The following is a 13240-nucleotide window of genomic DNA, read 5'->3' as shown; positions in this document are numbered from 1 at the left end:
CTTCGCGCGGGCTGGGTCACCCAAGGAGGTTAAAGTGCAAAGTGTCCGGGCCTGCAGTCACGTAGCGACCGCCGCCCCGAGGCAGCCAACACCTGCGGAGGGGAAGCATGAAAGGCACTCACCTCCACCCATCTCTGAGCCTCAGCGAACGCCACGGAGCAGTCGGCCTCCGCCTCCTCCAGCCCTTCCATGGCTAGGACAAGGGAGGGGGAGAGAGACTCAGTGGGTGCCTGGAGGGGCGGGGGTGTCCCCGCGCGTCTGGGCCCCACTGGCGGGGAGGATTCGCGGGCCGCCGCCAGACTCCGGCTGCGAGGGCGCCCGGGCTCTCGTTGCCTTTGTTGCGTTCTGCAGTTCGCCAAGGTCTCGAACTTAAAAGAATGTGAAGACCTGGCGTTCTCTAAACTCCTGAAAGCGACCGAAGGTACGCGGGGACCCGGGCAGCCTGGCAGGACGCGGGAGGCGAAGCGGGCGCCCAGAGGCAGCGCGCGGCTCCGGCCCCGACGACAGTTTGGACTTCAAAAGTCGCAGCGCCGGGGCCGTCCTCCCCGCGGTGGCCCCGCCCCGGCCCCCCCTCCCCCGCCGCCCGGCCGGGGCCCGCGGAGTCGCCGCTTCCGTCCGCCCCTCCCGCTGCTCCCCGGGGCTCCCGGCCGCGGCAGTCTCTGCGGTCAGACTGTCTGGCCCGAGGGATGCCACCGTCCGCCAGGCTCAGCTTCCCGCGCCGCCCACCCGGGCCGCGGCTCAGCACCGAGGGAGATGCGCCGCCGCGCCCGCACCCCTCCCGCACCCGCCCCGCTGGCCGCCGGCCCGCCCTCCCTCTCCCGGGCCCCTGAGAGCTGCACCCTCCCGGCTAGCGGCCGCTCGGCCCGCCTGACATACCAGGAATAGCAGCACACAATTGCACCTTTCCCGGCCAAGAAACATCCCCCGCGGGGGAGCGCGGCCCGCCGCCCTCACCTGCCGCCGCGCCGGCCGAGCCCGCTCCGCGCTCTCCCTCCGCGATCCGGCCCTGCCGCCAAGTGCGCGCCGTCCCCTCCCGCGCTCCAGCCCACTGCGGCCGCCCCGCTCACCCGGCGGCAGAGGAGAGTCTTGGCCTTAGCACGTGCGGCCGCTTCCGCGGAGTCCGGCCCCGCTCCGCCCCGCTTCCAGGTGGGTGCGGTGGTGGAAGGAGGTCCCCGCCCCTCCACCCTGGCTCGACGCCGAGGGTTCGAGGGAGCGGGAGGGAACCTTGCATTCCCCACTTCCCGCCCGCTCAGCCCAGTCCAGGCCCTGTGACCGCCCTCGCGATGAGCGTCAAAACTCCCACCCTTCGTGTTTTGAGGACATTCAGGGGACAGCGAGGTGGCATGTTATTCGGTATCCGCAGCGGCCCTGGGTGGGTGTGCAGGGCCGTCGGGCGGGAGGCGCACGGGTCGGCTTGTGCGGGTTTTTCACACGGTGCTCAAATCAGGTGTGCAAAAAGGAGTCTGCTCGTCTGTCTACGCTCCCTGGGCCACGCCACGCTCCTGAGGCACTGTCCAGGCCACAGGTTGATGGCTCCATGTTTGGAGGAAAATAAAGACCGGTTCTTACTCTGCTGAAACGAAAGCAAACCCTGTTCTTATTTTTCTGGTTGTTTACTTTTTGTGAAGAAAAACATTAGATATAGAGCAGAGGCTAGTAGAATAAGTGTTATCTAAAACCTAGGGTCTATATATAACAAGTGTTTACATTTTGCCTTATTTAATTCATCACCTCTTCTGCTGAAGGGTTTTATTTTTTAATTTTTTAAATTTTATTTACTTGTTTGTTTTTTAAGAGACAGCTCTGTTGCCCAGGCTGGAGTGCAGTGGCGCCATCATAGCTTGCTGTGACCTTGAACTCCTGGGCTTAAGTGATCCTCCTGCCTCAGCCTCCCAAGTAGCTGGGGCTACAGACAAGTGATACCACACCCAGCTAATTTCGGTATTTTTTTCTAGAGAGAGGAGTCTCGCTGTGTTGTCCAGGTTGGTCTTTAACTTTGGCCTCAAGCAGTCCTCCTGCCTTGGCCTCCCAAAGTGCTAAGCCATCACACCTGGTGATCAGTTTTAAAGTAAAGACAGACACCCCTAAATGGTACAATAAACATATCATTTTTAAAAGGATGCTTTCCTATATAACCATAATTCATTTTCACACCTAACTAAAACTAACAATAATTATCAACTCATATCACATTCTTCCAACTGACCCAAAAATGTCTTTTACAGCTGACTTAGTCAGACCAGGATTCAATCCATGACCACCCAGTTTGAGTACATCTTTTTTCACCCACAAGAGACTCCTCCTCCTCCCCACTCCCACTTTTTCTTGAAATGACATTGCCTTATTGAAGAAACCAGACTGTCTTCTGGATTTATCATAGGCTTCTTTGTGGTGTCTTCAGCATATTTCTCTTCTCTCTGTACTTCCTGTCCTCTGGAATTTAGCTCTCAAGGCTAGATTGGAACCTATCTCTTCTGAGTAAACAGTTCACCGCCCACATTTTTCCAGATTGGAGTGGTGGTTTTTGTTTGTTAGGTTCATTTTTGTTCAACCACTTTTTATTGGCACTGTCTATAGTCCGTGGGTCTGTTTAGAAAAGCTGACAAGCTTTAGGAATACAACTGCTCCTGCTGAAATGGAAGTCACTGACTGGACCACCTATTTGCCTCTTGGCTACACTCTGATCAGGCCAAACCCTAAAAGAAAATGGAATGATGAAAAAAACAGAAGATATTTCTCTCTTGTTGGCTATTCAAAAAACTTTTAAGTGCAGCGGGGTGTGGTGGCTGACGCCTGTAATCCCAGTGCTTTGGGAGGCCAAGGCAGGTGGAGCATGAGGTCAGGAGTTCGAGACCAGTCTGGCTAAAATGGTGAAACCCCGTCTCCATTAAAAGTACAAACATTAGCCGAGTGTGGTGGCACATGCCTGTAGTCCCAGCTACTCGGGAGGCTGAGGCAGGAAAATCGCTTGAACCAGGGAGTCGGAGACTGCAGTAAGCCGAGACCATGCCACTGCACTCCAGCCTGGGCAACAGAGCAAGACTCCATCTAAAAATAAAAAAAGGATGGATGCGGTAGCTCACCGCTATAATCCCAGCACTTTGGGAGGCTGAGGTGGGTAGATCACAAGGTCAAGAGATTGAGACCATCCTGGCCAACATGGTGAAACCTCATCTTTATTAAAAATACAAAAATTAGCCAGGCATGGTCGCACATGCCTATAGTCCCAGCTACTCAGGAGGCTGAGGCAAGAGAATCACTTGAACCTGGGAGGAGGTTTCAGTGAGCGGAGATTGTGCCACTGCACTCCAGCCTGGTGACTGAGCAAGACTCCATTTCAACAAACAAACAAACAACAAAAAAAAACTTTTAAGTAATTAGTGAATACTTCATATGTGCTAGATATTATAAGTGATACAACATTTTAAAATTCTAGACGCTGACTCCTATGCACTATTCAGTCCAGTAGGACATTCTGCAAGCTTCATGGGATTATTATTACTAGAGTTAATATATACATACATTACACCTTTCAAAGCCACTGCTGTGTAAGTAGCTTTGGGGGCAGCAGCCGAGAATGTTAAGAAGCGCACAGGCTTGGGTATCTGAATGCCTTACATTAGCAAACTACCAGAATCACTAATCTTCAATTTCTTCATCTGAATAATGTGATAATACTTCAAAGGATTGTTGTGAGAATTAAATATGATGGTGGATATAAAAGCCCAAGGTATTGCTGAGCATAGAGTAGACACTCAATAAATGAAGGTTGAAGGTTATTTCCCTTTGGTCTCTTTTTTTAACAGTGTGTCAGGTTTTTCCTAAAAAATGGGTATTTCACATACTTGTTCAAATAGCTATAAGAAAAGGCTGTAGGGTTTTGCAAACCCTGTTTCAAGTCAGCTTAGGCACCAATCACTGCTGGGCCTCTTTAATGTTGAAAGTTTCCAACTCAGAAGACCCAGATATAATTCTTAGCCTCCTAATATCAGTCATTAGAGCGTTTTACCCTTCTGGAAAGATTTAGAGAGCTCTATAGAGAAAGCTCTATAGAGAAAGTTACAATACCTGCCTTCGGAGTTTGAAATGAAATTCACAACAATAAAACATCAAAATTTGTATTTATTTTCCAAAGGAATTGAGGTACTTTTCAATATTTAAAAATATAAAACAGTATAATTGTATGTATGCATTAGTGATGAACTCTTGATGGGAGAAAGGGGTACAATCTTTCTGGAAGATCACTTGGCAGTAAATATAAAAAGATTTTCGAATACCCATGCTCTGTCTCAGCAATTCCACTTCTTGGAATTTATACCAAGGACCTGTGCCAACATATATGCACTGAATGAGTGATGGTGGTAGGCACAGAATGAGTGACGGCGGTAGGCACAGAGACGTCCCATAGGAGCTTCATAGGAGGATTTGCTTCACAGGAGGACTTGCTACCCAGCAAGGGAGAGTGTGGTCAACAGATACCCCCAGCTATCAGCCCCTTCAGGGTTGGCCTCAGCTGCAGAGTGCAGCCTCACCTGAGGTCCCTCCCCTCCCAGGGAAGCCCTCATCTGGTCAATGAATGGCTTAAGATTATAAAAACCCAGCCATTTCCACCCAATGAGACGACACTGGGGTCTGCTGTAGACCCTGGGGTTTGCTGAGGCTGCGGGACTGTACCACAGTTCACCTTCTCCCTCGCCCATCCCTGCTCCTTCCCTCTTCCCTTCACAGGGATCCAGCCCTAGTTAATATCTTACACCACCAATGCCATTTCTGTCAGCTTCTGAAGACTCAACTTGTGATGGCATTAAGCATGACTTGTTAAGAATGAGAACCCCAGCCGGGCGCAGTGGCACATTCCTGTAATCTCAGCACTTTGGGAGGCCGAGGTGGGTAGATCACGAGATCAGGAGGTCAAGATGATCCTGGCCAACATGGTGAAACCCCAGCTCTACTAAAAATACAAAAATTGGCCAGACGTGGAGGCCAGACGTGGAGGATTACATGCCTGTAATCCCAGCTACTTGGGAGGCTGAAGCAGGAGAATTGAACCAGGCAGTCAGAGTTTGCAGTGAGCCAAGATCGCACCACTGCACTTCAGCCTGGTGATAGAAGGAGACTGTATTCAAAAAAAAAAAAAAGGAATGAGAATCCCAAAGCTACCAAAAGCCCCAACAATAGAGATAGTGGAGTAAAGGATGGCTCCTCCATAGAGTGAGATATTGTGCAGTCATTAAGAATGTAAACGGAGGCCAGGCACGGTGGCTCATACCTGTAATCCCAGCACTTTGGGAGGCCAAGGTGGGTGGATTCCTCAAGCTCAGCAGTTCTAGACAAGCCTGGGCAACGTGGTGAAAATCCATCTCTACTAAAAATACAAAAATTAGCTGGACATGATGGTGCACGCCTGTAATCCCAGCCACTTGGCAGACTGAGGCATGAGAATTGCTTGAACCCAGGAAGCAGAGATTACAGTGAGACGAGATCGCACCACTGCCCTCCAGCATGAGCAACAGAGAGAGATTCTGTCTCAAACAAAAAGAATAGAAAAGAAAAAAATGTAAAAGGACATTCCGTGGCACAGGGAAAGAATTAAAATATATTGCAAAGTGAAACAAAAGCAGTGTATAAGGCACCTTTGTTTGGGTTTGTACTTTTAAATGTATAATTTTGGCCACATAGAAGAATTTGAGAAAAACATCACTAAACTTTTAACAGTGGCCATTTATTTTCAATTTGTTTTGTTTTATTTTGTTTTTTGAGACAGAGTCTCACTCTGTCATCCAGGCTGGAATGCAATGGCACTCACTGCAACCTCTGCCTCCTGAGCTCAAGGGATCCTCTCACCTCAGCCTCCCAAGTAGCTGGGACTACAGACATATGCCACCACACCTGGCTAAGTTTTGTGTTTTTTGTAGAGACAGTGTTTCATCATGTTACCCAAGCTGATTTTGAACTCCTGAATTCTAGCAATCCGTCTGCCTCAGTTTACCAAAGTGCTGGCATTACAGGCGTGAACCACTGTACCCAGCCGCCAACAGTGGCTATTTCCAAGTGGAGATTTTGTGCTTCTCTCTCTTTTCCAAGTGTTTTTGCAAAAGACATGTATATTACCTTTATAAATGAGAACATCTGTATGACACAGAAATACAATTGGCTTTCCATATGTGCAGGTTCTACGCCTGCAGATTCAACCAACTGTGGATCTAGAGGGCAGGGAGTGACAGAAACAATAAAAAAGAGCAATACAATTAAAAATAACACAAATGCTAAAAAATACAGTATAACAACTATTTACATAGTGTTTACATTGGATTAGATATTGTAAGTAATCTAAAGATGATTTAAAGTATATGGGAGGACTATGTAGGTTTTATGCAAGTACTGTATCATTTTATATAAGGGACTTGAATCTGTGGGGTTTTGGTATGAACAGGAGTCGTAGAACCAATTCCCCCAAATCCTGAGCGATGACTGGATGCCCAAATTTGACTTTCTACGTCATCCCACAACCTTCAATCTCCTCCTTCCGTTCCTGACTTGGTAAATGGTACCATGCCTAAAATTTGAGGGTCATGCAGGACCTTTTCGTCTCTCATCCCAATGCCAAACCCATTCCCAGTCTTGTCAATTCTATTTCTACTACCTTAGTTCAGTCTCTCGTTAGCTCTCAGCTAGATTTCAGAAACAGTATGACCTCTTGAAATCTCTTAAATCACCAGCACAGTCCCCACTCCTGACCCAATTAACCCCTCTTTAAAGGGCTCCCAGTGGCCTTTAAAAACCATCTGACGTTGGCCAACACATTAAGTGGTGTCCTTCGGGATCTGCTTCTGCCCGTTTCTCTAACCGCATCTTGACCTGTGCTTCTCCCTTTTCCAGAAATGTGTTTCTCTCCCTCCCTTTGCCTCGCTTTCTCTGACCTATTCTTCCAGCTTCAATTCAGCCCTCTTCCTTCTCAGAATTCAAAAAAACTTAGCAGGTCCTCCTGAGCGAGGGGAGGCATATCTTCTTTATGCAATCATAGCCCCTTTCACGCGGTATTATATTGCCTCTTTTCCTCATTGAACCTTAAGCAATTTAAGAGGGCGTGGCTTGGTGCCTGACACATATCCAATATTCAACAACTGTTTATTAACTGGACTGTGTATATGTAAAACTTATAACAATGTACAGAATTAATAAAGCATTGATAAGAGCATAGTAGAAAATATCCTTGCTTAGTGTCACTGATACAAGAATTTCCTTACAGCAGGGTCTCTCAACAGAAGGACAATTGACAACCCGGGTCAGATAATTCTTTGCTATGGTGATTTTCCTGTGCATCGTAGGATGTTTAGCAGGATCCCTGGCCCCTACTCACTAGATGCCTGCAGGATCCCTGTAGAAGTGATAATGAAAAATGTTTCCAGACACTGCCAAATGTCCCCTGGGGGCAAATCACACACCCCCACCTCACCCCCATTGAGGACGATATTCTACATAGAGAAACTGGCTTTGTTAGGATATACTTTTCCATAGTAAAAGTGAATCTTAGGCCCAAGTTTCTTGCAGCAAGTAGCAGGGTAGGGTGGAGAGGGGTTAGGATGAATTGGGCAGAAAAAGGCTAATCTGTGTTGTAAAGGAAGACGGAATGGGGCTGAATGGTAACTGGGCAGAGGTTATGAGAGAGGAGGCCCTGTTGGCTGGAAATAATTGAAAGAAGAAACATACGGTAGGAATTCTTCTGATAAAAGAACTGAATGTTGTACTGTGATTGGTTATGATTCAAAAAATTACCTGCCCTTATAAGTTCAGAAATAACCAACATATGGAATATGTGTGTATTTCTCATGCTTACATGACGGCTTATTTAACACAAAGAAAGACTCCTAGAAGGTAGATTAAAAGTATATTTAATAAGAATTATACTTATCCTATCTCTATCCCATTTCTACCCACAAAAAATACATCCTTCAGTGTCAGTAATAAGAAGGTATGTCATCAGTACTTACATAATGGTATTCAGACGGGAAGGTTCAATTCTATAATTGGAAATCAAAGCCAGAGAAAAAAGAAGCCAACATGCTACAGAAAATGATTAAGAAATGAACATAATAGGGGAAACATGGATGCACCAGAAAGCAGAAGGAGAAAAACAAAGTGAATCCCATATCATAACACTCATCTAAAAAGAAGACAACCCTTCAGGAAGTTTCCAGTGCAGCTTTAGGATGAGGAATGCTTCACCCAGTGGACTAAGGCAAGGGTCCTAAATTTGTCTTCTGAAGCTACTGGACTGTCAACTGAGAAGGGATAGATGAGAAGCCCTCAAGTTCTTATCGACCTTCGTCTCATGTACACAGACATCTCATTAAGAGATCAACTGAGATGGTAACTTTCAAAACATGGGACCAACCCTATAATTTGAAAAGCAGTTGGTTGTTTTCTCCCTACTGTAAAGATCTGAAGAGTTTTTTTTTTTGAGTTTTTTTTTTTTTTAACAAGTAGAGGGCTTTCCTATCATTGAACTTAAATCATTTAACATAAATCCAAAACCTTTTTTAAAGGTCCCCCATTCTAGCAAAAATTACAAAACCACATTTTAATTCTCTAAGTGATAGCAGTGAGATCAAAAGGACTTACCCTAGAATTAGCTTTAAAATAAACTATTGCAGCTTCTGGGAAAGAGGAAAGAGAGAATGTGTGTTTACTAAGCTTCTCTTCCTGAAGCCCATGAAATGAAAAAAAAATAAACTCTGTGTTTTCCCTAGAAGGATATCTTTAGTAAGGACAATCAAAGATGAAAATAGTCAATTCCAGTTTTTTCTAAAATATATTTGTGTGTGTGTGTGTGTGTGTGTGTGTGTGTGTGTGTGTGTGTGTGTCTTTTGGTAGAGAATTTCTACCTGATCACTCATTAACTTTATTTGATAAGAGACATAACCTTACTCTCAGTTCAAACTGTTCTACTATAAAGGCAGGGAAAAATATTTAAGCACAGTATGCACTGAATTATTAATACAGATGCTCGTCAACTTATGATAGGGTTACATCTGATAAACCCATTATAAGTAGAAAATATTGTTAAGAATTTAACCTAGCAAACATTATAGTTTAGTCTAGCCCCCTTAACCATCCTCAGAACACGTACATTAGCCTACGGTTGGGCAAAATCATCTAACACAAAGCCTATTTTATAATAAGTTATTGAATATCTTATGTAATTTATTGACTACTGTACTGAAAGTGAAAGACTGACAGTATGGATACTCTTAAGTATGGTTTTGGCTAAATGTGTATCTCTTTTGCATCATCGTAAAGATTAAAAATTGTAAGTTGGAGACCACCTGTTCTTTAGAATTGTAATTGCAATTCTTGTTTACATTCTGAAATTGGACTCAGAGAGGAAAGAAGCCATATATTATAGGAAATTTATACTTCCTATAAAGGTTTAAACTCCTATTTTTATAATAACCCCCTTTTTCCCTGTATTCTATGACTACTAAGTGGATACCAGTAATATTTTAGCTTCAAAAAGGAAAGAATAGTATCCATGGTCAACAATAATGTATCGTACACTTGAAAATATATTGGCCGAGTACACTGGCTCACGCCTGTAATCCCAACACTTTGAGAAGTTGAGGTGGGCAGATTGCTTGAGCCCAGGAGTTCAAGACCAGCCTGAGCAACATGGCGAAACTTGGTCTCTATAGAAAATATCAAAATTAGCCGGGTGTGGGGACATGCAACTGTGGTCCAAGCTACTTGGGAGGCTGAGGTGAGAGGATGGCTGGAGCCCAGGAAGTGGATGTCACAGTGAGCTGAGATTGTGTCATTGCACTCCAGTCTGGGTGACAGAGTGAGACCCTGTCTCAAAAAAATTAAAATACATATATATATATATATATATATGTTTAGAGGGTAGATGGTATGGTTTGGCTGTGTCCCCACCCAAATCTCAACTTGAATTGTATCTCCCAGAATTGACATGTGTTCTGGGAGGGACCCACAGGGATTTAAATGATTCATGGGGGCAAGTCTTTCCCAGGCTATTCTCATCATAGTGAATAAGTCTCACGAGATCTGATGGGTTTATCAGGGGGTTCTGCTTTTGTTCTTCCTCATTTTCTCTTGCTGCCACCATGTAAGAAGTGCCTTTCATCTCCCACCATGATTCTGAGGCCTCCCCAGCCATGTGGAACTGTAAGTCCAATTAAACCTCTTTTTCTTCCCAGTCTCAGGTGTGTCTTTATCAGCAGCATGAAAACAGACTAATACAGTAGATCTAATGTTTATCATAATAAAATTTTCAAAAATGTTTTTAAGGAAAGGATTAAAGACTACAGGACTGACTGGCCTGGATACAAGAGACCCAAGTTGTATTCCTAGGTTTACCATTATTGTTAATCTGGGCCTCCCTTGTAAGAGCACAGCAATCTTAAGCAAATCTCACCCTCACCTCTACACAGTGTGAAGAAACCTTACAAAAAGCTATGAAATGAAGTTTTTGGCTGGTCTTCAGAGCTTCAGCATGGTCATGAAACCTTGTGTGTACCAAGACAGATCTGGTACTCCCTCAAGAGTTGAAAATAATCATGAGAGAAAAAGGAAGTCTTGGAGCCAGCTCCATCAGAAGATTCTCTATGAAACAAGGTAATGGAGTTTCCCTGAACATGAAGATAAGTTTAGAATTCTCATAGGGATCATGAACAACACCAGATGATCTCTAAGGTAAACCATGAAAGTCTCCCACAAGCTCTTGGACTAGGAATGTTTTATCCATTACTCTATTATAAAACTCTTTGGCCCCTATGGACAGAAATAGAACAGTGAGGCCAAACTACTTCAATCTCATGTAACTGAAATTATGAAAAAACAAATCCATAACCCTAGGGCTTTCTCTAGACAAAGGGAGAAGACATCTATCTACAGCTTCGTTTGTGCTTATTGAGAAAATCAACTGGAGAGGAAGCCTTGCCTAAGACTTTAATATGAATCAAACACACACACACACACACACACACACACACACACACACACACACACATACTGCTGGACCTTCACATGGTTAAAGGGCTATCAACTTCTGTTATTTAAGGAAGTGCAGTCACAGTCTCTATTTGACTTCTATGGAGATAGGTCTCTGGGCATGGTCTAGATAATCAGAAGAATATGAGAAGAAATGCCTGAAATAATGCTACATAAATACAAAAGGCTATTTATTGTGGAAAAGAGAAGTTATTTGCTAGACATAGTTTCCTTAGAGAAATATCTCTGTCCCTTAATATGTGTTCAGACTGTCCAATCCTTGAGAATAACTGTTTGACCTTGGGAGATCTTGTGTGAATGTGTTTTATTCAAAAGGCACTCAGAGAAGACCAAAAGAAATCAGGAAGAATAAAAAAGGCCATGGTTACTTCCTACTGGCTGAGAAACCTCAACACAGGCAGCATTTCTCACACTGACCACCATCCTATATTTTTGTGCTATATATATTCACCACTGTTCCCACCACGTCTACAACTCAGATTCTAGAATATGTAATCCTGTGTGGATCCTTGTGTCTAAGGGTGTTGATATGGTTTGGCTGTGTCCCCACCCAAATCTCATCTTAAATTGTACCTCCTACGATTTCCATGTGTCGTGGGAGGAACCTGGTGGGAGGTAATTGAATCATGGGAGCGGGTCTTTCTCATGCTGTTCTCGTAATAGTGAGTAAGTCTCACGAGATCTGATAGTTTTAAAAATAGGAGTTTCCCTGTACAGGTTCTCTTCTCTTGTCTGATACCATGTGAGATGCACCTTTCACCTTCCACCATGATTGTGAGGCCTCCCAGCCACGTGGCACTCTAAGTCCATTAATCCCCTTTCTTTTGTAAATAGCCCAGTCTTCAGTATGTATTTATCAGCAGCATGAAAACAGACTAATAACAGGTGGGGTTTCCCTGAACATGAAGTTCTAGTAAGTTCCAAAGTGAAACCAAGTCCTTCAGGTAGTGAGTAAAATATTCTTAAAGTACAGGAAATTGGCCCTATGAAACATTTATGAAAGGTGCTATCTCCTACAAATGAGAGCAGGTGGATCTTGGCATAGAGCAGAGATGCTAGGAAGCTAGATAAAGCTGCAAAGGATTGAATATTTTTGCCTTAGATTTTGGAAATAGTTATATTCAAAATACAGGTTTATAGTAGTGGTGGGATTGCTGTAATCTAAGTTTCTCCTGAAGTGTGGAAACCTTCAGTCAAGGTGGAGACATAGCTCTACCTTATGGCACCTTGGAAGATATGCCAACGCCCAACCAGAGGCAAAGTGCTCCCCGGAAAGGATCACTGTCTGTCATAGATGAGGAGACTGAAACAGAAATTGACAAGTCAGCAGAAGCAAACCATTGAATGAGAGATGGCTGGAGATATGTACACCCTGGATAATCCATGAGATACTGGAGGAAGACTGGGATGGTCATTCAAAGCATTCTATTTGAAAATTAAAGGAGATGTAACTCCAAAAGGTTAAATAGTTAGGAATATCAAAAAAAAACACCTGTTTATTATGTGTTACAAATTGACTGTATTCTCCCACTAGTAGAACAGGCTGGGAGAAACGGCATTACCCATCATTTCACCTTCCAAAGTTTCATTCCTAGTTACACCACAGTTAGATTTTCAGTAATTTTTATCTCCCTATAACATTCCTAAAAACAAATCTAAATCGGCAAATTTCAGTAAGCAAAGTTTTCATTGTTTTGAAAGAAATTTTTTACTTGATGATACCTAAAATAAATTACCAGTTTAATTCTTTTTTTAATGCTTGGTTGGGCACAGTAGTTCATGCCTATAATCCCAGCACTTTGGAAAGCCAAGGCAGGCGGATCACTTGAGGTCATGAGTTCCAAAGCAGCCTGGCTGACATGGAGAAACCTCATCTCTACTAAAGTACAAAGATTTGCCTGGCATTGTGGCATACACCTGTAACCCCAGCTACTCTGGAGGCTGAGACATGAGAATCGCTTGAACGTAGGAGGCAGAGGTTGCAGTGAGCCTAGATTGCACCACCGCACTCCACCCTGGGCAACAGATCAAGACCCTATATCAAAAAAAAAAAAAAAAAAAATGCTTTGGCCTTTCTGATTCTGCCTTAGAAAATACAGAAAAATATTACCTTAATGAGAATAGTCCTTCCCGAATTTGTTCAATCCTCAAAATTATATCTGTGTAAAAAGTAATGACTAGGAAAGTTAAAAAAAATACAGAAATAAATGAA

General features: G+C 44.2%; 1 protein-coding gene and 1 long non-coding RNA gene across 18 annotated transcripts in view; one reads left to right on the top strand and one right to left on the bottom strand.

Annotated features, from left to right (window-relative positions):
* LMO7 (LIM domain 7) overlaps positions 1-547 on the bottom strand; it is a 231635-nt gene extending 231088 nt beyond the window's left edge. For all 17 annotated transcript variants that reach the window (XM_032277371.1, XM_032277375.1, XM_032277373.1 and 14 more), the window contains exon 1: positions 123-547. In XM_032277371.1, coding sequence (XP_032133262.1) covers positions 123-191 — 69 coding nt within the window. In that variant the 5' untranslated portion in view covers positions 192-547. The remainder of the gene's footprint in view (positions 1-122) is intronic.
* A 303-nt stretch (positions 548-850) lies between these two features.
* LOC116551298 overlaps positions 851-13240 on the top strand; it is a 28354-nt gene continuing 15964 nt past the window's right edge. The window contains exon 1 of the long non-coding RNA XR_004268833.1: positions 851-1016. This is a non-coding gene — a long non-coding RNA (uncharacterized LOC116551298). The remainder of the gene's footprint in view (positions 1017-13240) is intronic.

The sequence above is a fragment of the Sapajus apella genome, unplaced genomic scaffold (genome assembly GCF_009761245.1).
Source record: "Sapajus apella isolate SASKATOON/1434 unplaced genomic scaffold, GSC_monkey_1.0 scaffold9, whole genome shotgun sequence".
Classification (NCBI taxonomy): Eukaryota; Metazoa; Chordata; class Mammalia; order Primates; family Cebidae; genus Sapajus; species Sapajus apella.
This window is presented reverse-complemented; position numbering and strand designations above follow the sequence as displayed.